This window comes from Anolis sagrei, chromosome 3, assembly GCF_037176765.1.
Source record: "Anolis sagrei isolate rAnoSag1 chromosome 3, rAnoSag1.mat, whole genome shotgun sequence".
Taxonomy (NCBI): domain Eukaryota; kingdom Metazoa; phylum Chordata; class Lepidosauria; order Squamata; family Dactyloidae; genus Anolis; species Anolis sagrei.
This window is the reverse complement of record NC_090023.1, coordinates 20,097,840-20,123,644: the sequence shown is the minus strand read 5'-3', so window position 1 is coordinate 20,123,644 and position 25,805 is coordinate 20,097,840. Positions and strand designations below refer to the sequence as shown.

The following is a 25,805-nucleotide window of genomic DNA, read 5'->3' as shown; positions in this document are numbered from 1 at the left end:
GTCATCTCAAAGGGCAAGCCTTGGTAGAATAATTACAGTGGTATAACCTTGAATAGTTTGCTGTCTAGAAAAGGCCATAGCTAGCAAACTACCTGAAGCTGGTTCCAAACGTTCTAACAACAAAGGCTGGCTGGGTCTTCAGTGTTATGATGAATCCGTGTTATTCATGGGCTCCATCTAGGATAGTGCAATTCCATGCAAAACAAGTTGCTTACCCAGTTTCTAAGTTCAAAAACTACCAGTGTGCAGATTTTCCATCTTATCCAGCTTCTTGCATGCAGGCTATTACAGCATTCAGTTCCTTCATTTCCTCAGCTCACAACAAAGAGAAAGATAATTAAACGTTATTAGCATTGCAATGGATGTTTTGACTGTCTTGGGGAAAGCATTTATGAATCTTCCCTTGAATCTTGTTGACTTTGCACCAGTTGTTGACCTAAAGTGTGAAGTAACTGAGGGAAGAAATGCCTAAGTCAGTGGTTCTCAACCTGTGGGTCCCCGGGTGTTTTGGCCTACAACACCCAGAAATTCCAGTCAGTTTACCAGCTGTTAGGATTTCTGGGAGTTGAAGGCCAAAATATCGGTCACCCACAAGTTGGGAACCACTGGCCTAAGTGATTAGTAGCTGTTTCACTCAAAATATTCCTGGATGATACCGATTCATGCATCAACCCAGGTTCATCTTGGATTTGTTACTTTTACTTTTAAGAATTAGCAATTTCCTGTTTTACCAGTTGAATTAAAATGCATGAAAATGGCAAACAGAGAAGCACTGAAAGTTATGAAGTTGGTGCACTTTTAAATGTAGGCCATAAATCAGTTCCTGTATCGACTGAACGTTAGGCTAACATAGTATAGGAGCAAACAAGTTTGTTGCAGAGCATATAGTTAACAGGGAGATGTTATCACTGTCTTGAATATTTCATATGTGCCATGTTGCCCAGGTGTATCATCTGGACATTGTGCATCACTTTGTCTAGATCTATTTTTCCCTAGTATCAAGATAAACCTTCTTTTCTTCCTATATGTAGGGGAATTTAAATGTGCCCCTACCCCACCCTTGAATGTCATAAGGCATTTTTGTGCAAATTATTTCTATAAAAATGAATTTTTTCAAGGATGAGAAATTCAGAATTTAATTAATTGATATGCCTGGCTTCAAAATCTGTCTCAGAATGGGTGTTAGTTTTCCACAGCAAGCTACAAATGGGTACATTCTTGCACTTATCTGCAGTTAAGTTACATAGTGGCATAGTGGCATTATATAATGTACCAGTGTTTATTTCCATGGTAAAAGTTGGATCTGTTGCTGTGGCTACAAAATTCATTTTCGTGCAATGGAGAATATATCCGCTGAGTCCCCCTCAGGGTGAGATAGAGCTGAGTAAAAATAAAGTACATAAATAAATAAATATTGGGCAGCTGTGCTCAGGTAGATTTTAGATGTGGCTCTAAAAAATGAACAAATCCAAAAGAAGAAGAAAGAACACAAATTAAATTTGAAAAAAAACCTTGAGCCCTTTTAATGACCATTGAGCCAGGTGTGATGGAGACCATTCTGATGTTTCTGTTTGCTTTGAGCATAAATCTTAAAACTCCTACATTTTAAAGACTACCTCCCAAGATAACAAGCAGTTATCTTTTGTATCTGTTCCTCCAAGGGCTGTGTATGCATTTTGAACTATTCTGGTACAGTAGTTGCTGAGACAGCATTAAAATAATGACTTCATCAAGTTGATCCAGAAGCGCTTAACTATGACTGTCAGAGAGCATCAATCTGTCTTGACAGTACTTCTGATGTGTCAATGTTTATGCAGTGTCATTTATGCTAGAAATGCCTATGCATAAGGCTCCAGTATTCTTCAGCTGAGCAGTGTCTTATCTGATCTTTCCAGCTGTCATATAAAAGATTGCTTAATGACAGAATTGTCCTGAATTTTCCTTCAAATAACCAGGGCAGTTAGTTTGCTCCCAACGGCCTATCTATACTAGAAGCATATTAGGGTTAACCTTTTTATAGCTTTTCATTCTAGGAGCCCTGAGAACAATTTTTTTTAAAGTGCTGGGAATTTGCACATGGTCATGGCATTAGAAAGGTTGAGAACCACTGCCTTAACCTTTTGGGGGGTACTACCATAAACTGGCCTCTGCAACCCTTTATGCCTACATTTTGAATGGGGAGACACATTTCCTGTGATGCTTAGGCAGCAAGATTAGTTGGATGTTGGGTGGTAAAGTGGATTATAGTTCTTCAGAGCAAAGAGAAAGTTTGCAATTTTTCATCCATATTAAAAAAACAACCTTTATTACAAATACAAAACTGGCAAAAGTAGTAGTAGATAGAAGATGGGTTGTATCTAATAACTTGTGCTGTGCTTGTTTTCTGCTCTTTTTAAAAAATATGTCGAAGCATTCCAATGATATTCTGAACTTAGAGTCTCCATTATCACCGGGGGGGGGGGGGGGGGAATGAAAAGTACTCTCCTCTTCTTCAGGAGTAGTTCCTTACTCTTCCCCCTCCCCCATTCCCCATCTTTATTTTACTTTTGATCATATTGAGAAATCAATTCTACAATACAAGCAGGTTAAGCGATACCTAGGCAGAACAGTCTCAATAAGCCCTCATGGAGACAACTTAATAATTCTCAAATGAGTTCCTGATGACAACTCAGATTGTAGGAGGGCAATTGGCTGCTGTTCTGTATTGGCAATGTATTTCATTTTTTAATAGTTTGCAGAGTGAGTTGATCTGGTCTAATCTGTTACAAAAACAAGAATTCTGAACTGTGACCCATATAAAGCGTGATCCTCCCATGTTGGCTGCTCTCTAGCCAGCCTCATACGATTTGGCATGGAGCACTGCTTTGTGGTGCATAGAGCTCTTGCTGCAGAAAATATTAAAGATGGAATGACTAAGAATATAATTGGAATTATGTGCAATGACTACGGAATGGCCTTGGACTATGATTATTGGATGTTGTGATTTTAATACCGAATAGAATTTTAAATGTTTAATATGCATTGATTTTAATTCAACTGATTTTAAATTTACTGCTTGCATATGTTAAGGCATTGAATACTTCCCATATGTAAGCTGCCTTGAGTCCCCCTTGGGGTAGAGAAAGGCAGGGTATAACTAGGATAAATAAATAAATAACTCTTCTGCACCCAAAAGCCACAAAGTGGTCCCTTCCCATTTCCCAGTGTGGTAGATATTTTTAGAAGTACTGTCGGTCTCCAAGTTATGAACAAAATAGGTTCTGTAGGCTTGTTCTTAAGTTGAATTTGTTTGTAAGATGGAACAGGTACATTTTTAAGTTCATTTTTAAAGTGTAACTCGTGTGTGTGTGTGTGCTATGTTCATTTGTGGGATTAACATAACTCAAAAAACACTGGACAAATTGACACAAAATTTGGATACTACATCCCTAACAGACCAACGAGTGACCATCACTCATAAACCCCTCCCAAAACACGGCAGAAAGGACTTAAAACCCACCCAAAAGCTAAATGAAAATACAGTGCAAATATGAAAATATGTGCAAAAACTACAGCTCCCAGCATCCCCTAGACTAGGCCCTTTAGGGGAGGAGGATGATCCAAATGCACTTGCTTCCAAGCTACAAGCTTGCTTCTCCTTGGATTTCTTTGAGAGCATCCCAATCCTTACATATTTCCTATTCCTGGACTGCAACTCCCAGCAATCCTCCAGATAGATAAAATATATAGATTAGATAGAGATAGTAGGTAGATAGATAGATCAATCAGGAGGACTGCTGGGAATTAGTCCAAGAATAGGTAGAGAAGGAAGAAAAGAGAAAGAAAAAGGGAAAGGAAGGAAGGAAGAAAGGAAGGAGAGAAAGAAGGAGGGAAGAAAGGTTGGCCACAGCAACACATGGCGGGTACAGTGCGCGCGCATATATATGTATATGTATGTATATACACACATACACACACACAGAGAGAGAGAGAGAGAGAGATTTTTCTTTGGATAGCATAGAGAAAGGTTGATGCCCCTGTGGTGTTTGTTTTGCTGTCTGTCTGTGCCCCTGTTCAGAAGATTTCACCTCACTTTCTGTCCCTGTGATAATTGGATTTTGAAAAAAATGGCTTGTAGAAACAAGAATTGGGGATAAAGCTTCAGTGGAGACACCTTTTCCCAATGATAACTCTATCACTCTATCACGAGTGAGTTTCCCTTCCTGTGGGTAGATTTCTTTCACTTCCTATTCTCTCTCTCTCTCTCTCTCTCTCTCTCTCTCTCTCTCTCACACACACACACACACACACACACACACACACACACACACATACACACACATACACACACACACACCGGTTTTTAACTGTGAGCCATTTCTAACTTGAGGACTGCCTTGGTTTCTTGCTGGAGCTGGGTTGTTACAAAGAGAAGCATCAGCTCAAGGGATCAGTGTTGATCTGAATCTTAAAATGGAATTGGAAATTATATTGAATACATGTTTCTTTTTTCTTTTTGTTTGTTACTGTCACGTTGTTTGAAGCAACTGGCAATTTCTCTGGGGATTTTCCTTTTTACAGAATTGGAAAAGAAGACTTAGAAATAACCCTGACATTTGCAAGGCTGTTTCAGTTTCCTAATTCATGGTTTTACACATTATCAGGATTGATTCTCAAGCTTGTATCGTGATTTATATTATGCCATAGAAGTTTATGCTCAAACTGGACAATCCCAGTTACCTGAATACATGATATCTTCAAACTCTGGATATTGGACCTGTTAGAGAAAAGGAGTCTTGGAATGTGAAATTAGAGTGTCTATTCATTGAACCAAGAATTGCCCAGTTGAGACATGCACTTTGGTGTTGGGCATAGAGGTCATCCTGAAGCCCAATTTTGCAGTAAATTCATCCCAGGTTACTATTGTATGGCTCAAGCCTTTCACATAGTCAGGTTGTGTTCTCCCCACACCCTGCTGTTTGCCATTGTAATGGATGCTTTTGTATCAGTTTTCCAGCTATGGTCCTAAAGGTGAGCAGGAGTGATACCAGCGTGGCTCAGTGAAGCTCCAGAGAGTGCCAGAATTGAGTGGGGTGGCCCTCTCATCTCAAACACCTGCCTATTTCTGATGAGGCATATCAGCAGCCTTTGCTGCAAGAACATTTTGTTTTGTTCAGCAGCCCCCACACACACTTTGAAATATATACACTTGCTTTATTCTAGACAAATAAATTGAGTCTTAACTTCTAAGGTGGAAGTATCTGTACTTAGTTGTTGTGAGTTTTCCACGCTGTATGGCCATGTTGCAGAAGCATTCTCTCCCAACGTTTCACCTGCTTCTATGGCGGGAGTATCCTTAGAGGTTGTGAGGTCTCAACACTTGACTTTGAAAGAGCTGGGGGTGGCAACAGCTAACAGGGAGCTATGGTGTGGACTGGTCCATGAGGTCACAAAGAGTTGGAAACAACTGAATGCATAAACAACAACAATCTCTGAGGATGCCTGCCATAGCTGCAGGCGAAATGTCGGGAGATAATGCTTCTGGAACATGGCCATACAGCCCTGAAAACTCACAACAACCCAGTGATTCTGGCCACGAAAGCCTTTGACAATACATATCTGTACTTATTGACTATATACATAATTTTGTAATGGGAAGGGCTCTGTTGTCATGCATACAATCTGAAAATACGTGGTTGTACAGGAAAAGGGGAGGAGCATTTTGTGTAAAATTGCTCAAGCACAGTGGTTTTCGACCTGTGAGTCCCAAGTGTTTTGGCCTACAACTCCCAGAAATCTCATCCAGTTTCCCAGCTGTTAGGATTTCTGGGAGTTGAAGGCCAAAACATCTGAGGACCCATATGTTGATATCCACTCCTCCAGCACCTCACAAAACTACAAACCCCAGGTTTCCAAGGATGCAGCCATGGCAGTGAAAGTGGAATCATCGTATTATAATTTTGTTTGCATCTGTGTTGAAATGGCTACAAGCCCGGCAATTTGAGAGAGGCAAAAGAACTGGCTTCTTTCTGTGTCTTTCAGCTTGGTTGAATATCTTCTGGGAGTATCTTTTGCGATTAATTTATCTTCTAACTTGTAGTTTGCGAAGTCTGGAGACTCAGTCACAATCTCTGTGATTAATTGGTTAGGACATCTTGGCTTTCAGGCATATCTTTATGAAAACGTCCTTTCTGAGTTCTGGCAGGATTCTCTGCCTATATGCATTTAGCTGGTGGTTGTGTTTAGGTACAACTGCACCATCCCACTTATCATCCCACTGAACTGCAAATAATTTGTTACATGTAGGAGTTCAACCGTAGTTTGAGAGACAAATGAACTGTGCCATGAGAGTACACTGTTGTATTTGTAAATAATGTCCAAGTGACCTTGGATAGTACAGGCTTTCTGTGACATTTGCATTGTTTTGTGAGGTTGTTATTGAACTTAATTTGAAGTGTAAATAAAATTTTCTATACACATGATACAAGTGAAAATATGTGTGCCCACTGAGGTGTCCACTTAGACATGCTCTTGCCTCCACAAACAGCTATAGTTCCCCCTACTCAGGAGACACCAATGGCCAATGGCCCTCCCTCCAATGGCATTGCAAGTTACAGTGAGTGCCATGAACATGCACAACAGCTCTGCCAATGTCCTCCACAAACACAATGCTGCCCACCACCCAAGTGGAGGATTTCATACTGGGACAGTTTCACCCTAGATTTTATGTTTCCTCTACCACAGGCATCCCAGTGTTGTTTACTCTCTCAATTGGTGTGGAATTTGCATGTCCACGCCCACTGCCTCTCCCATGACCCTTTTCTTTTCTGTGGTACACAGTAAACAGAGGAATTGATCGGCAACTGAACATACTAGATAGAGAAGTTTGGGGAGAATTCACCATGATTTATAGGAGTTGTAGGCACTGGGATTTATAGTTCACCTGTAATCAATGAGCACTCTGAACTCCACCAAAGATGGAATTGGACCAAACTTGGCACACAGAGCTCCCATGACCAGCAAAATATACTAAAGGTCTTTGGGGAAAAGTCACCTTGATTTGCAGGCGTTGTAGTTCACCTACATCCAGAGAGCACTATGAACCCCAAACACTGATGGATCTGGACCAAACATGGCACACATGCTTGATATGCTGAAATTTGATTACTGGAGGGGTTTGGGGAAAACTGGCCTTCTTTTTTGGGAGTTGTAGTTCACACACAACCAGAGAACCTGTGACCTCCACCCATGATGGACCTGGACCAAACTTGGCATCACTAACTCAACCCACTGGAGGAGTTTGAGGGGACTGACTCACCGTAGTGGGAGCTGTAGTTTACCCTACAGTCAGAGAGCACACAGAGCCTCACCTATGATGCATCTCGAGCAAATATACCCAACATAATAAACTTTAAGTACTGATGGAGTTTTTCGGGGTTAATTTGGCATGATGCGAGTTGTAGTTCACCCACAATTTTATGAATTTTGTACAATTGAAAATTTGACTTTTTCAAAAAACCTGGGTACCCAAGCTATAGATAATAAAGCTACTCCACTTTGCTGAGATTTATTTTAGAGTTGTATGCATCATGCAGTGAAGAAAAATGATTTTTCAGTCCTTGGGTTTAATAGGTTGTATCTTCTGTTTAATCTCTCTTATGAAAATATTTTAGCAATGTGCTGATTTAGTTTTAAATTGAGACTATGACAATAAAAAAAAGCTCAGATGAGAAATCAGTTATGAGCAAGATTATGATAAATTCAGAAAAACTGCTTGATGATTTGCTTTACAACTGCGCAAGCACTCCTTCAAAGTTAGAACCTAGCAATTTTCCATATGTTATTGAAAGAATATTCAAAACAGCTTTGTCTTACAATAAGTTGGATGCTTTACATACTGCTTTTACAATCTCAAAAATGCTGATTCTTCTAGAAATTTACAGCAACGAATGTATGGTATGAGGTACAGTTTCTAGTTTGGAAGTCAAATGCTCAATTTCCCCACTTTTCAGTTATTTCCTTCATCTTTCTCTCCAGATTACTTTCTTTTGCAGAATATGGTGCTCCACACCTATTACATTCTGCCAAATTGAAACTGTGTCTGGTCAAAAGCCCTTCCCAAATTCTTGAGCACACACAGGTCAATGCAACACAGTACTCTGTGTAAGCTATTATTTTTTTAATTAAAATATTTCAGAACGTCCAAATAACCCCTTTAAAGCATTTAAAGAAACAAGAATTAGTAATTGATAGCAAAAATGAGTTATGATTTGGGGGGGGGGGGGCAGGATTCAGATTAACAAATGCTTAATGCAGTTTAATTCTTGCCATCTTTTGAAGAAAATCTAGTTCAGACATGTAAAAATATGTATAATACACAGTACACAGTTATCACCAGCGGTGCACCATTTTGGACTATAGCTGGAAGGCTATGTATGTGAAGGATTTCTCATACTTTTTGTTAAAAGATGCGTTGCACACTTTTAGCAATGGACAAGTTATCTTATTTGATAAAGGAGAAGTCAGTTGGTTATTTTTTTTTAAGAATGGGTACTGTTTGTATTATTTATGAAGAGAAAAAGAAAATGTTGAAATTCTGGCAAGTTTTGAAGATTGAATAAAATATTGAGATAGTAAAGTAGAATAAATAAGTTGTTTCAGATAAGAAGTTAGGTAAAGGTAAAGGTTTTCCCCTGACATTAAGACTAGTTGTGTTGACTCTGGGAGTTGGTGTTTATCTCCATTTCTAAGCCATTATCCATAGACACCTCCAAGGTCATGTGGCCAGCATGAGATCATGGAGCGCCGTTACCTTCCCATCGGAGCAGTTGCAATAATAATAATAATAATAATAATAATAATAATAATAATAATAATAATAATTGATTTACTCACATTGGCATGTTTTCAAACTGCTAGGTTGGCAGAAGGTGGGACTAACAGCAGGAGCCCACTCCACTCCCCGGATTCGAACCACCAACCTTTCGGTCAGCAAGTTCAGCAGTTCAGTGGTTTATCCCACTGCGCCAGATAAGAAGTTACTGGGATGAAAATAATATTTTCATCATGTGTCTTTAAGGTGGGAGGTGGGATGTCCTTTTTAACTATTTTACTTTTTTAATTTTAAGACTGTTGCTTTTAGGGGACATGGTAGCACAGCAGTTTAAACCACCAGCAGACAACTGTTCGGTTGCCTGACACTATAAATAAATAACCAGCTGCAGGAAAAGCAGTTCAAAGCTGTGGGTCAGGGTGAGCTCCCAACTGTCAGCCCTAGCTTCTGACAAACCTAGCAGTTTAAATGCTTGCAATGCGAAGAGATCAGTAAGTACCATCTCGGCGTGAAGGTAAAAAGAGTGCCCCATGCAGACATGCCAGCAAAACACGATCGGAGATGTCTATGGACAACAGACTCCTCGGTATGGAAAAATAGAACAAGACACTGGAGATGGAAAGAGGAAGGACTTTACCTTGTCTGTGTATTGTATGTCATTGTGTAAAAGGCATTGAATGTTTGCCTTATATGTGTACTGTAATCCTCTGTGTCCCTTCAGGGAGATAAATCAGAATATAAATATTGTATTATTATTAGGTGGGAGAGAGTGTGGGGGAATTTAGTTTTAATGAGTATACAGATGTTGTAAGTCATGTGTAGGAAAATTACTCACTTTACAGATTGTATGATGATACTTATATTGCTGGAAAGAAATAATATATAGATTAAAAAAGTAACAGATGCTTTGCAGATAGCTAATCTAAAGGCCACCTGCTTGACCTGCTAGTTTTCTGTTTGCAAGTGGGGTGGGTGGAGAATTAGACTGTGGCTCATTTTGGGGAGAGTCTTTTCATATACAAAGGCATTGGATGCTGCAACTTGTTTTCACCACAAACATCCTTGACACGCACAGTCTTTTCAGGAGATTAGAAATATGTGGATAAGGAATTGTGCAATGCTCTAACCAACACTCCCTCAAGAATAAAATGACTTGGGGGTGAGAGAGACAGGGAGAGGTACAGTACTTTTAAAAGTATTTGTTCTAGAAACATAGCAGTTAACCAAGAATTGCATCATAGAAGGTCGTTCATTTTTTGTGTGTGTTACAGTGAAATATTTAAACCATCATAGAATGAGCTGTTGTAATAGCTGGGCAGACAAACTATCTAGAAATATATATTTTTTTCCAAAGGGCAACTTTTTGTTTTCAGTTCAGTTCTTTTCTTCACATGGAAAGAAATGCACACATATAAACACAAACTCTTCCTTAGTGTATATCTGCAGTAAGAATGTGTGAAAATAAATACACACTTTTGGTTTTTTATATATATCTTCGAATTTCTATATCTTTCTCCTATACATAACATGTACAGAGGTGAAAGAGTTGAGGACTTTACCACTTCATAGCAGAGATGGACAAAAGCGTTTTGCAACATGCTCCATGTATGTCCCATACTTACCTTCCCACTTGCTAGTTTGTATTACAATTTATGTTGCAGAAGAGTTATACAAAAATTGTTCTCTTCTAAGCAGCAGCCCAGAATTCTGTTGCCATGGTATGTGTGATATATGGAAAATTTCCATGGCTTTCTTTGCATTGTTCTTACTTACCATATCCCACATACTTTTGTGTGTGTGTCAGGAGCAACTTGAGAAACTGCAAGTTGCTTCTGGTGTGAGAGAATTGGCCGTCTGCAAGGATGTTGCCCAGGGGATGCCCGGATGTTTTAATGTTTTGCCATCCTTGTGGAAGGCTTCTCTCATGTCCCCTCATGGGGAGCTGGAGCTGACAGAGTGAGCTCATTCACACTCTCCCTGGATTAGAACCTCTGACCTGTCAGTCTTCAGTCCTGCTAGCACAAGGGTTTAACCCATCACGTCACCGGGGGCTCCACATATTGTGTGAGGGGAACATGGAAAAAACACATGTAATAGTGCATGGTGACTTTCTTCCCAGAAGCCAAGCAATACTAGTGAATGGAAAGTACATCCACTGCCCAAAACCGCCTGTGCTCCTTGAGAATCATAGGAAGGAGCTCTATTTCAATAATTCCAGCACTGCAAAGCTAATGGCAACAGGATACAAAAACATAGTTTGTTTTTCTCAAAGATTAGGAAAGTCTGTGAGCAGGTAGTTGTTAAATTAATTGCTGTTCAACTTCGCTCTTAAGCAGAAAACAACTGATAACAAATGGCTGGAGTCAGTTCCTTTTCAAGCATGTTCCATCAGACCCCATCAAAGCACATTCATGATTATGGAGGTAAATAATTGCATAGACTCTAGTGCAGGCATGGGCAAACTTGGCCCTCCAGGTGTTTTGGACTTCAACTCCGACAATTCCTAACAGTATTGTCGAAGGCTTTCATGGCTGGAATCACTCAGTTCTTGTGGGTTTTTTCGGGCTATATGGCCATGTTCTAGAGGCATTTCTCCTGACGTTTCGCCTGCATCTATGGCAAGCATCCTCAGAGGTGAGGTCATTCCTAACAGCCTCAGACCCTTTCCTTTTCACCCTCAGCCGCTTAAGCAAGAAGGGCCTGAGGCTGTTAGAAATTGTGGGAGTTGAAGTCCAAAATGGCTGGAGGGCCCAAGTTTACCCATGCCTGCTCTAGTAAATTCAGAAACAGAAAAGGCCATGAGAGATTATTTGTTAACAGAAATGAAATTGAAAATAATTTGGAAAACAGAGTTTACTTGTTGATGGAAAATATTTGTTTGAAGATAATGACCAATGTGTTGAAGTTAGAGAACTAGATTCTTGGGACAAAGTCCTCCCACCTAATCAAGTTATGCATAGCTGAGATGACAATAGAGTTCTTTTGGCAAACAGTACAGTCATGTTTTCAAATTTCTCTTCTTGAGCACTATGGTTGAAAATGTATTGCTGGAGCATTGCGCACTTGCAGGAGAAAGCAAGGGTTTCTGCCACTCAGTTCCCCTTCCCCCATCCTTTAAAAAAAAGTTAAAATGCAAGAAACTACACTTCAGAGTTGGTGCTTCAAGCTGCTGGGGAAAATACGATTGCAGAGATCAGCAAAAATAAGTCTAGCCACGTGATCTTTGCAGTCGCTGCACAGCTGTGTTAGATCTTGTTCTTCCTTTTTCAGATTGCTCTATAGATTGTATGCAGCCAGCAAAATGCCCATCATTGTGATGAGGTGGGTTCTGTGGGGGAAGAGATGGTTTCATTTTTGAAAGGGACCTCCAGGGAAGTGTGCAGAATGTATACACTTTTCCATTGTTTTCCCTTCTTGGATCCTTGTTGGGGAGAGTATCCATTTCAGTGAGATTTTTTTTTTAATTTGGATTTTTCCTGTACTTATATTCCTGGATGAAGCAATTGCCTAAAATGCTTAATGTGGCATCCTTTCTCTTATGTGACATTAAAGACAAGGGGTACGTTTCAGAAAGCAACTGGGTAAAATCATCTCCTTTACTAGCGATTCTATTTCAGTCATTGGGGATCAAGCATTTTCCTGTCTACTCAATTCTAAAATCTGGGAATTGGTTATTAGATGGGCACAAATAAGAGCTTGAAGGTATCTGATCTTGGAAGCTAAGCAGCAGCCATCCTGGTTAGTACTTAGATCAGTGTTTGTCAACCTGGGGGTCAGGACTTCTGGGGGGGTCGTGAGGGGGGTTTCAGAGGGGTTACCAAAGACCATCAGAAAACATATTTCTGATGGTCTTAGGAACTCCTCTGGCAGAGAAGGTTGAATATCTCCCCATCTGTCCTTTTCTTTTTTGGAAACAGACAGCAAATCCTCCCACCAAAAGCCCCTCTTCCTGCCCACCAAACCCTTCTAGTATTTTCTGTTGGTCATGGGAGTTCTGCGTGCCAAGATTGATTCAATTCCATCATTGGTAGAGTTCAGAATGCTCTTTGATTGTAGGTGAACTATAAATCCAAGCAACTACAACCCCCAATTGTCAAGGTCTATTTTCCCCAAACTCTACCAGTGTTCACGTTTGGGCATTTTGAGTTTTCGTGCCAAGTTTGGTCCAGATCCATCATTGTTTGAGTCCACAGTGCTTTCTGGGTGTAGTGAACTACAATTCCAAAACTCAAGATCGATGTCCATCAAACCCTTCTAGTATTTTCTGTTGGTCATAGTTCTGTGTGCCAAATTTGGTTCAATTCCATCATTGGTGGAGTTCAGAATGCTATTTGATTGTAGGTGAACTATAAATCCCAGCAACTACAACTCCCAAATGACCAATCAATCCCCCCCACCCCACCCCACCATTATTAAAATTTAGGCATATCAGATATTTGTGTCAAATTTGGTCCAGTGAATGAAAATACATCCTGCATATCAGATATTTACGTTACGATTCAGAACAGTAGCAAAATTGGAATTATAAAGTAGCAATGAAAATAATTTTATGGTTGGGGGGTCACCACAACATGAGGAACTGTATTAAGAGGTCTCGGCATCAGGAAGGTTGAGAACCACTGGCTTAGATGGAAGGCTGCCCATGAAAAGCACATACTGTAGGCCAGTGGTTCTCAACCTGGGAGTCCCCAGATGTTTTTTGCCTCCAACTCCCAGAAATCCCAACATCTGTTAAACTGGGATTTCTGGGAGTTGTGGGCCAAAAACATCTGGGGAGCCCAGGCTGAGAACCACTGCAGTAGGCCATATTTCAGAGCAAAGACTTGGCAATACTACCTTTGACTATTCCCCCACCTATGAAAATGCAATGAAATCCATGGGGTCAACTTGAAGGCACTTACAAGTGAGAACAGGTTGCAGTGTATGTACACTATACTACTCGGCAGCCATGTTTCTTTTTAGCTTGTTGCAATTCAGCTCCCTTCTCCTCTGTTACCCAGTATTTCATGCTTCGTCCTCACTGGGCTTTTTGGATTTCCCTCCCACACCCCACTTTTAGGGATTTTCCCACCCAAGAATCATCTGCGTTTCTCTAAAAATAGTAGTTCCATAAAAGAATCTTGATACTTCCCTCTTGTAATCAGTTCACACTTCCCTCTTGCAATCAGATGGATTTTTTCCTACATATGAATCTGCAAAGAACTGAACATGCCACGTCATTTGTTTATAGGGATGCTCAGAAACCTTCTGTAAAATACTTCCCCCATAAACTTCCAAATGGCAGCCTCTTTTACACCTTTAATTCCTTGTGACTTTCCCCCCCAAAAGTCATTTGCAGGGAATGTAGAAAAACATAGCAGAGTGGTGGCACATCTAGCAAGATTTAGGTAATTTAATTCAATTCAGAGGTGAAGGAAATATTTTCTCTGTTTAAACTTTGGCCTGTTTGTACACAGGGGGGAAATCATGGCAGATAGGCTGCTTTTTGCAAGTAGAGTGTTTCTCAAAAGTCCATAATTTCGGTTGACCTTTAATCCTCCCCAGTCCCCACAAAAACCCTAAATTGGGGGGGGGGGGGAACCTGCAATAACAAAACCCCTCAAACTCTGGTTGTAACTGCTTCTAATATATTCAAGGCATTAATAAATAGATGCATACTCTTTGAATATGAATCTAAGCTTAGTCAAAGGTGCAATTTTTTTAACATGTTGGGTTTGTCATAGACTTTCAGAAGGCCTCTTCTTTACAAAAATAGGAATTTTCGGAGGCTATGGGGCCTTGGATGTGCAGTGGTTAAAGCACTGAGCTGCTGAACTTGCTGACTAAAAGGTTGCAGGTTCAAGTCCGAGGAGCAGCGTGAACTCCCCATTTTAGGCCCAGCTTCTGCCAACCTAGCAGTTTGAAAACATGCAAATGTGAGTAGATCAATAGGTACCACTCTGAAGGTAACAGCACTCCATGCATTCATGCCGGCCACATGACTTTGGAGGTGTCTAAGGACAACACTGGTTCTTCAGCTTAGAAATGGAGATAAACACCAACCCCCACAATTGGACATGACTGGACTTTACCTTTACCTATGACTTCACTAGAGACAACACTACTCATAGTACCTAGTAGGCAGTGTGAATCTCTGAGCTGCTTCTGAATGCTTTCTGCCTTTCATGGCCAGAATTAGTGGGCTGGTGTGGGTTTTCTGGGCTGTATGGACATGTTCCAGAAGCATTCTCTCCTGTCGTTTCACCCACATTTATGCATGCCTCTGAGGATGCCATAGATGTGGGTGAAACGTCAGAAGAGAATGCTCCTGAAAAATGGCCATACAGCTCGGAAAACTCACACCAACCCAGCTTTAGATTTTTAGCCATACTGGCCCTTCTAAGAACTTTCATGGACGCATAGCTTCAGTTGGCCAGGGCAAGATTGTTCTTGCCAGGAATTACAGTCGGAAATTGGATATGTACTAGAGAAATCATTGCCAAAAGGCTGATGGCTCTCATCCACTACATACACATACACCCAAATGTTACATGACTTATTCTTGACTGTGCACATTGAAACATTCAAATTTACTTTAGATCATATGTTGCCAATATAGGTTTTTTTTAAGGCAGAACAGCTTGCCCATATCTCCTGAATTATTTTATTGTTATTGTTTCATGATGCAGGACACTAGATCTCTTACATTGGACTGGGCAAAGATCTAGGGATGTTATAAACAGGGTAAGGGGGCATTACTTCTTGTGGATCTATTGACAGATACATAGCGCTGGCTTTTAAAAGGAATGCAAACTAGTGGTGGCACAAAGCAGCCTGTGATAGTAAACTCTAACATTTGTATGATACAAGCTCTTATAAACAATTATCAGCAAGTAATTTAGAGCATATCTCTTCCTCTTCCTCCTCCAGGAATCAGCTCAGAAGACCTCAGTAGAGTAAGCTCTAGGTCACTGGTTCTCGACCTGTGGGTCTGCAGGTATTTTGGCCTACAAATCCCAGAAATCTCAACCAGTTTGCCAACTGTTAGAATAGGAGCCCTGACAGTGCAATGGGTTAAACCCTTGTGCAGGCAGGACTGCTGACCAAAAAGTCAGTGGTTCAAATCAGGGGAGTGGGGTGAACTCCCGTCTATCAGCTCCAAGTTCTCATCCAGGGACACGAGAGAAGCCTCCCATAGGATAGTAAAACATCCGGGCATCCCCTGAGCAATATCCTTGCAGATGGCCAATTCTCTCACACCAGAAGCGACTTGCAGTTTCTCAAGTTGCTCCTGACATAGAAAAAAAAACCTGTTAGGATTTCTAAGAGTTGAAGGCCAAAACATCTGGAAACCCACAGGTTGAGAACTGCTGCTCTTGGTTATGTTTTTCAAACTCTTTACTATCCCAATGAAAGGTTAAGATGCTCCTCTCCTCCTAGACTTAATTTGTGTTGGGGAAAATATGAACAAAAGGTGATTACCTTTGACGGCTATGTTATGAAATGGCTTCCATCATCATATCAGTGGGCTACTCCCTATGTGTAATTGAGGAAAAAAATAATTTAGTAAATTAAATAAATGAGAAAAGGGCTCAAAGTAAAGCAGCGCAAATTAATCGGACTGTATAGGCCAAGCTTCTAGATCAGTATTCACCTCCACCTCCTTGAAACCTTGAAAGATGATTGTAAGGGAGAGAGACCAGTTGGGTCTACAGCAGGGGATGGGACTCCTGGGGAGTCATGAGAGGGTGACAGAGGGGTCACCAAAGACCAACAGAAAACACAGTGTTTTCTGTTGGTCATGGGGGTTCTGTGTGGGAAGTTTGGCCCAATTCTATCGTTGGTGGGATTCAGAATGCTCTTTGATTGTAGGTGAACTATAAATCCCAGCAACTACAACTCCTGAATGTCAAGGTCTATTTTCCCCAAACTCCACCAGTGTTCACAATTGGGCATATTGACTGTTCGGGGCAAGTTTGGTCCAGATCCATCACAGTGTCAGTCCACAGTGCTCTCTGGATGTAGGTGAACTACAACTCCAAAACCCAAGTTCAATGTCCATCAAACCCTCCCAGTATTATAGTTGGTCATGGGAGTTCTGTGTGCCAAGTTTGGTTCAATTCCATTGTTGGTGGAGTTCAGAATGCTCTTTTATGGGAGATTGACTATAAATCCCATCAACTACAACTCTCAAATCAACCCCCCCCCCCCATCTCACCAGTATTAAAATATGGGTGTTTTGGGTATTTGTGCCAAATTTGGTCCAGTGAATGAAAATACATCCTGCATATCAGATATTTACATTATGATTCATAACAGTAGCAAAATTAGAGTTATGAAGTAGCAACTAAAATAATGTTATGGTGTGGGGAGGGGGGGTCACCACCACATGAGGAACTATATTGAGGGGTCATGTCATTAGGAAGGTTGAGAACCACTGGTCTACAGGGATGGTGGATTTTACACATTTTCCCTATCCTTATAGACCCAACTGGACCATCTCCCTTACATGGGTTAAATGTTATATTCCTTAGTATATGAATATCACACTTAACTCATTTGGTGGGACAGCTAGTTTTGGCTACATGTTTTGACCAGGACTCCGGTGTTAAAGGAAAATTTTGATCCCTTTGCTATTATGGCTTTTGGAGCATTTGCTAACATGAATTTGCATGCAAATGAAGCAGCCTGTTCTGGCAATAACTTGCTTAGTGCTGCCACCTAACGAATGCCTGTCAATTGCCAAAGCATGTAGAATGGCTTACTCTCTCTCTTCTCAGCTCTTTGCCCAAGGTTGCTGTTTATTTTCTAAACCTGATGAATGGAGATACTGTTGTGAAATTCCATGTACCATGCTTAGAAACATCCCAAACAAGTTCATTTCCCTGTTTTCTTTTTTAAAGAAAGGTCCAATATCTTTATCTTGTATAAAGGTCAGAAGAAAGTAGTCTCCACAGAATACTGTTGTGATGTATTTTTTTTTTAAAAAAAACAACATACTGTCTATTAGTATCAGGAGGTACCATAATTGAAGGGAGATGTTGACAAGTTGGAATGTGGTCAAGGGTCTGGAGAATGGTCAAGGGTCTGAGAACAAGCCCCATGAGGAGTGGCTTAAAGAGCTGGGCATGTTTAGCGTTCAGAAGAGAAGACTGAGAGAAGACATGATGGCCATGTATACATATGTGAGAGGAAGTCATAGGGAGGAGGGAGCAAGCTTGTTTTCTGCTGCCCTGGAGATGAGGACACGAAACAATGGTTTCAAACTACAGGAAAGGAGATTCCACCTGAACATTAGGAAGAACTTCCTGACTATAAAAGCTGTTCAACATTGGAACTCTCTGCCCCAGATTGTGGTGGAGGCTCCTTCTTCTGAGACTTTAAAGCAGAGGCTGGATGGCCATCTGTGAGGGGTGCTTTGAATGCAGTTTTCCTGCTTCTTGGGAGGGGGTTAGACTGGATGGCCCACAAGGTATCGTCCAACTCTAGGATTCAATGATTTTACTGTACAACCACCCAGATGTTATTGAACTGAAGTTCCTCCTAACCTTACCCAGCATAGGCAATGGTGAAGAATTATAGGCGTTGCAGTTCGGCATAATCTTGAGGGCTGCCCAGTTCACCCCCTTGCAGTGAAGATGTGAAAAAACATAAAATGATTTCAGCTTCTGACTCTTCCAGGCTCTTTTCTCATCCTATTTATAATCCAATTTCTGCACACTTATGTGAATCAGTGTTGATGTTTCATGTATCAGGCAGCTGCCTTTCTTACAGCTCTGCATTATTCTTTCTTTATTTTGTTCAGCTCTCCCCAAACCATTCTCAAATGGCTGCATTTCATTAGAAGGGCTGTTTTCCTTCTGACTAAATTGTTATTCATGTCAACCACATCAGTTCATATTTTCCTGGAATACCGTGATCAAAGAATGGCTGAGGTCCAAGAAATGGCAGCGTCTGATGCAGTTCCACCTCTAAAAATCTGCAGCTCTGAACCAATAAATCTTATATATATATATATATATATATATATATATATATATATTCATTTTTTAAAAAAATCTTCATCAAGTATGGCGAAAACAGAAGAACGGCCTGCCTCAGAGGAGCATGCTTGCTCTATCAATGTTCAATATTTACACAAATTATTAGCCACTGCCAGAAGGGACAGAGAATTTCATCTATCCTGATGACTGTGCCATCACCGCTCAAGCAGGGAGCTTTGAGATGGTTGAACAGAAGCTCTCCAAAGCTTTAGATGCTCTTACTGCTTATTACAGGCAAAACCAGCTGATTCCTAATTTATCTAAGACACAGACATGTGCTTTTCATCTTAAGAACAAACAAGCATCTCGAACTCTGAGGATTACCTGGGAAGGAATCCTATTGCAGCAAACCCAAGTACCTGGGAGTTACCCTGGACCATTCTCTGACCTACAAAAAGCACTACCTGAATACCAAGCAAAAAGTGGGTGCTAGAAACAATATAATACAAAAGCTGACTGGCACAACCTGGGGATCACAACCAGATACAGTGAAGACATCTACCCTTGCACTTTGCTACTCTGCTGCTGAATATGCATGCCCAGTGTGGAACACATCTCACCACGCTAAAACAGTGGATGTGGCTCTTAATGAGACATGCCGCATTATAACAGGGTGCCTTTGTCCTACACCACTGGAGAAATTACACTCTTGCCGGTATTGCACCACCTGACATCCGCCGGGAAGTAGCAGCCAATAATGAAAGGACCTAGGCATTGACATCTCTGGCCCGTTCTCTGTTCGGATATCAGCCAGCATGCCAGTGCCTTAAATCAAGAAATAGTTTTCTAAGATCTACTGAGACACTAATTGGAACACCTCAGCAAGCGAGAGTCCAAAAGTGGCAGGCTAAAACCCAGCACCTCAATCCATGGCTGATACCAAATGAGAGACTCCCTCCTGAAGACTGGGCAACTTGGAAGGCTCTAAACAGACTGTGCTCTGGCACGACAAGATGCAGGGCCAACCTCAAGAAATAGGGCTACAAAGTGGAGTTCACAACATGCGAGTGTGGAGAAAAGCAAACCACAGACAACCTATTACAATGCAGCCTGAGCCCTTCCACATGCACAATGGAGGACCTTCTTGCAGGAACACCAGAGGCACTCCAAGTGGCCAGCTACTGGTCAAAAGACATTTAATAGAATGCCAAGTTTTTAAACTTTGTGTTTGCTTCTGATACAATAAGTAAATAAATTAAGAATCTACTAGGAAGACTGTCTTTTTTTAATGGACCTTTGAAGATATCTTGCCTCCTAATAGCCTTTATTTAATGATAGCCTACTTCGAAGTCAACAGGGTGGAGGAAGTGGAGATGAGTTGGAACTCCTTTGGAGGTTGGATTCACCCCTAGCTGCCAGTTGCGGCTAAACCCTGTTTGTTTGTTTCATTTGTATCCTGTCTTTTTCCCAGTGGCTTGGGTGGAAGTTGTACTCTGCATAAACAAACTCCCTTCAGTAGCAGAAAAAAAATTAACATGTAACTCATTGGAGTCCCCTCTTTCCTCAAGGATATACATAGAAGAAAAAACCCCAAGGATTTCATACAAATTTTTGTCGCATGTATTCCTTTCTTTAGAAAATTGCAAACCTCAAAGAGCCTCTTAGTATATTATATTGAGTCACTGAAAGCCTATTCTTGGGGGCTAGAAGTGATGTTCCTACCATCATTGCCTCTTTTCAAAGACTGCCCCCTGCTTTTCAGGTGGGTTTATGGGGTGGTGGTCATGGTGAAATTCTGGAGCTATGTACAGCTGGTGAGGAGCTTCTAAAGCTGATCCAAGTTTAGGTATAGATTCTGTCTTGCTTCTCAGTTTCGTTTCACCTACTGGAGCTGCGGCTGCACATTGGGAAACCACTGAACTTGCTGACCAAAAGGTCAGCGATTCGAATCCAGGGAGTGAGGTGAGTTCCCACTGTTAGCCCCAGCTTCTGCCAGCGTAGCAGTTCAAAAACATGCAAATGTGAATAGATCAATGAGTACTGCTCTGGCAGGAAGGTAATGGCACTACATGCAGTCATGCCGGACACATGACCTTGGAGGCGTCTAAGGACAACGCTGGTTCTTCAGCTTAGAAATGGAAATGAGCACCCCCAGAGACAGATGCGACTAGGTTTGATATCAAAGGGAAATCTTTACCTTTACATATAAGATTCTGATTAAGTCAGGACCAATCTGTTTTGATCATGCTCTCTCCCAAGTCTATTCAAAGAGTTCAGCATCACCGGAAGCGCATACAGCTTTGAACTTCCCAAAAATTCCTAAGTCCCCACTAATCTGACCCAGTTTTGGAGGGGATGTAACAGTCCTCTATCTAGCTTTCTAGGGTTTTCTTTCTGAAAGTGAAGTAAGAAGCATTTGTTTGGTCTCCTCTGTGCTTGATCAATCGAATAAGGGAGATAAATTGACATCAATATCACAGGACTTCTACAGACAGTATCGGTTTTTTTTAAGGCTTTGAAAGCCATAGCTAATGCTGTTGAAAAAGAGGGTGTTTTTGGTGTGAGAGAATTGGCCGTCTGCAACGACGTTGCCCAGGGGACACCCTGATGTTTTACCATTCTGTGGAAGCCTTCTCTCATGTCCCCACATGAGAAGCTGGAGCTGACAGATGGGAGCTCACCCTGCTCCCTGGATTCTAATTGCCGACCTTTTGGTCAGCGGTCCTGTCGGCACAAGGATTTAACTCATTGTGCCACCGGGGGCTCCATGAAAAGAGTTAAGAAACATAGTAAGTGTCATAACTCATTTGACATGAGTAGTGGTGTATCATAAGAGGCATGGGTTGCATTACAATTAAGAGACTTTCTTAAGCTATAACCAGTAGATTACCTACTTTTGAAACCTCAAACTTGTTTCATAATTAATGGAAAAGAAGTAGGTGAAGAAATCTCATGGCACCTATGCATTCCAGTGGTGAAGAAAAGCTGAAGTAAATAACAGACTATTGCAATTTTCCCATGGGGCAAACATTTAGCTGTACTTTTAGTATGTTTGCAAGATTTTTCTTGCCCCATATCTTCACCAGTTGGAAACAATTTGCATTAGTTCTTTATGTTTCTACTTTTGCCTTTCAACAAACTTGACACACACGTCTTTTTGACTTGGCAGTGCTTCATCCCTCCCCCTTTATTTTCCTTTTATGGAACTTGCTAAAGCTAATTTTTCTAATAACCTTCCAAGAACTGAACTCTGCAACAACTATACAGCTCTTCTCCAAATTGCATTGTGTTTCGAATGTGTTCTGTGTCCACTTGTGAGAACTGCATGCTCTTGACCAGTTTTATAGCCGGCCTGGGAATGATTGCATGGTCACTTGCCTGTGGTAAGAACAAATTACTTTCATAAAGGCAAGTTTTCCAAATGTCAGTTCTCTTATGCTGCCCGTGACTGCTAACTATAAACAACATAAAAGAATCCAGCCGCACCTTTAAGATTGATTGGGAAGGAGACATTTCTCTCACAGGCATTTATAGACTGTTGATTTCATTGTATATGAGAAGACACATTAATATGAGAAGCTGCTTTATACTAGAACTTACTCCTGGTCTAGCCCATTTTGTTTTTCAACATTATTCCTCTTTTACAAGGCACAATTTCTTATCCATCCAAGAATGTCCCTGTCCTTATTTATCCCTGTTTTAACTGGAGGATGGCAAACTGGGATTTTGTACTCAGAAATGGAACCAAAAGCTAAAATTTGAGGAATCTAAATGGAACAGGGAAAGGTGGCATGGCACAGGTGGTGAGTGAGAGTGTTTTAGTCATAGAGGGCATCAAGAGGAAATAGACAGGTGTCTGACAACAGAGAGCCAGGTACCTGAGACTAGAATTGGAGAAGTGGATGTTTGGGGTTATAAATAAGAAACCATTGGAACAAGACATATTTAACTGGAATCTCATGGTTGGAGGAAGAGAAAGTATAGAGCAGTGTGTTCAACCTTCCTACTGCCGTGACCCCTTAATACAGTTCCTCATGTTGTGGTGACCCCAACCATAAAATTATTTTCGTTGCTACTTCATAACTGTAATTTTTGATGGGTGGCTTCGCCATCTGTTTCCAAAAAGGAAAAGGACAGGCGGAGAGATCTTCAGCCTTCTCTGCCAAAGGGGTTTCTAAGACCATCAGAAGTATATGTTTTCTGATGGTCTTTGGTGACCCCTCTGAAATCGCCTCACAACCCCCCCCCCCCCCCCAAGGATCCCAACCTCTAGGTTGAGAAATGCTGGTATAGAAGAAAGTATTGTGGAAATGTGGTAGGCAAGAAATGAGTAATTCCATGTTCTTGTTAGGTATGTGGTTAAAGTTTTCAGATCTCAGATCCTAGCCATGAGTCTCCAGATATTGTGGGTTATATCCAGATGTACAGATTCTACTGTTCTGGAGGGGCTTAGTCCAGCACAAGAAGAAATGGTTGAATGCAAATATTCATCTTGGCCAGCAGAGCAGCAGTTTGTTACAGCTTGAAGAATTAATTGGTTGGTTCCTGCAACTTGCAGAGTTTCTCCAGGAGGTCTATATATTCACTTAGCTTTCTTTTTTCTTCTCTCCTCTTCTTTTAAATCCACATTCAGGTGGGAAGCCAATTGGCTAGATTAAATATTATTTATCCTATTTCCCTAAATTAAGTGAGAAGGAATAATCTTATTTCACTTCAGTCTGGGAACAATCCCTTTCACTAACTCTTGATTTCCAAACTAGACATCATGTTGTTTGTATGTGTGTTTGAGTGCCAGCAGCTGGTTGATTTGTGTGTGTGTGTGTTAGGAGCAACTTGAGAAACTGCAAGTCACTTCTGGTGTGAGAGAATTGGCTGTCTGCAAGGACATTGCCCAGGCAATACCTGGATGTTTGTTGTTTTACCATCCTTGTGGTAGGCTTCTCTCATGGCCCCGCATGGGGAGCTGGAGCTGACAGAGGGAGCTAAATCTGCTCTCCCTGGGTTTCAATTGCTGACCTGTCAGTCAGCAGTCCTGCCGACACAAGGGTTTAACCCTTTGCGCCACCGGGGGCTCCACTGTGGCTGATACTTAATACATAACATGTAATAACAACACCATGGCTCTCAATAGGTTGATGTTTTGCCATTTCATATAAGGAACACATACTCCTAAATCTCAGTGCCCCAGATGATTCTGAACTGGCAACTTTAGTTATAGGAGATATTTTATATAAGAGGTAGACAACTTGTTGGAGAACTCAATCAGTTTTCATCATTCTGTGAATTCCCAGCCTGGATGTAGAACCTTTTCTAAGGGCCCTTCCACACAGCCCTATATCCCAGAACATCAAGGCAGAAAATCCCATAATATCTGCTTTGACCTGGGTTATCTGAGCCCACACTCAGATAATGTGGGATTTCCTGCCTTGATATTCTGAGATATAGGGCTGTGTGGAAGGGCCTTAAGTTACCTCCAAGCTCTGTCCAGTTCTAACAATTTCCATTCTATCTACTATGCTGTCCATGCAATTTCTGGTAGAAGTACCAAGGTCAGTATTCTGTGGGTGTTTTTGTACACACACACACACACCCATACTGTTCAAACCAAAAAAGATTGGTGTGGAAAACCGTGCTATATAGGCCACGGCTTTCCCAACTCATTACATTAATAAGTGAAGTGATGAATTATTTTCTTAAAAGTACTTCCAGGCTTGGCAGACATTTTTGTCATGATTTATGTCAGTGGTTCCTCAAATCTTGGATATCCAGGTCGACACTGGGGAAAATGTGGTAATTCTTGTGTCTTTTTTCCCAGGAAAAGAAAATCAGAGTGTCTCTGCCTTTAACAAGAGGACCAAGTGCCTTTATACCTGAAAAGGAAGTAAGTTTTTAAAATATACATAAACTTACATTGTTGCTGTTGTGTGCCTTCAAATTATTTCTGATTTTTTATTACTTTGCAGCTTCCTTGGCAAGATTTATTCAGAGAGAAATTGACTTTGCTTTCCTCTGAGGCTGAGAACATGTGGCTTAACTAAGTTCACACAGTGGGTTTCTGTGACTGAGCAGGAATTCAAGTCTTGTTCTCTAAAGTTGTAATCCAGTGTTCAAACCACTATACTACACTGACTCTATTGAATTTGCAATAGTAATAACAGTGCAAATAGTGTTGTCGAAGGATTTCATGGCTGGAATCACTGGGTTGCTGTGAGTTTTCCGGGCTGTTTGGCCATGTTCAAGAAGCATTCTCTCCTGACATTTTGCCCACATCTATGGCAGGCATCCTCAGAGGTTGTGAGGTTTGTTGAAAACTAGGCAAGTGAGGCTTATATATCTGTGGAATGCCCAGAGTGGGAGAAAGAACTCTTGTCTGCTTGAGGCAGGTGTGAATGTTGCAATTGGCCGCCTTGATTAGCATTTAATGGCCTTGTAGCTTCAATGCCTGGCTTATTGCTGCCTGGGGGGATCCTTTGTTGGGAGATGTGAGCAGGCCCTGATTGATTCTTGTCTGGAATTATCCTGCTTTTGAGTGTTGCTCTTTTTTTACTGTCCTGATTTTAGATTTTTTGTGGACAATTTCAACAGAAAGGAGGAAATCATGACGTAAATGAGGTTCAAGATGGCAATTGTTTGGTCAGTGATATTGATGCAGAGAATTACAGAGAGACACCTGTTCAAAGTGTAGTTTCCCTTGGGGATGTTCCTACATGGTATAGGGATGATGGTTTATTCCCTGAGTTGCTCCCAGAGAGTTTCCTGGATTTGGGGCTTGAAAACAACTCAGTACCTGCAGGAACTAGGTGGGCGGAAATTAGTCAAAACAGACAGGTTGAGCAATGCCTTCGGCTTTCTGTCAGGCTTCAATAGAAAAAGATAAGGGCCGCTCAAGGAAAGCGAAACCTGTTTCTGAGTGCTTGGAAAGGCTTAAAAGTTCCAATTGGGAAAAATACAGTCAGATGAAGCATCATATAGAATCATGCTAAATTCTTGTCCTTGTCTTAGAGAAGCCCTCCTTTGAAGATTCATGCTTA

General features: G+C 41.1%; 1 protein-coding gene across 2 annotated transcripts in view; it reads left to right on the top strand.

Moving 5' to 3' along the window:
* Nucleotides 1-25,805, top strand: part of SESN3 (sestrin 3) — a 76,647-nt gene that overhangs the window by 27,469 nt on the left and 23,373 nt on the right. For both annotated transcript variants that reach the window (XM_060771088.2, XM_060771089.2), the window contains exon 2: nt 24,590-24,655. In XM_060771088.2, the coding sequence (XP_060627071.1) occupies nt 24,590-24,655 (66 nt within the window). The remainder of the gene's footprint in view (nt 1-24,589; nt 24,656-25,805) is intronic.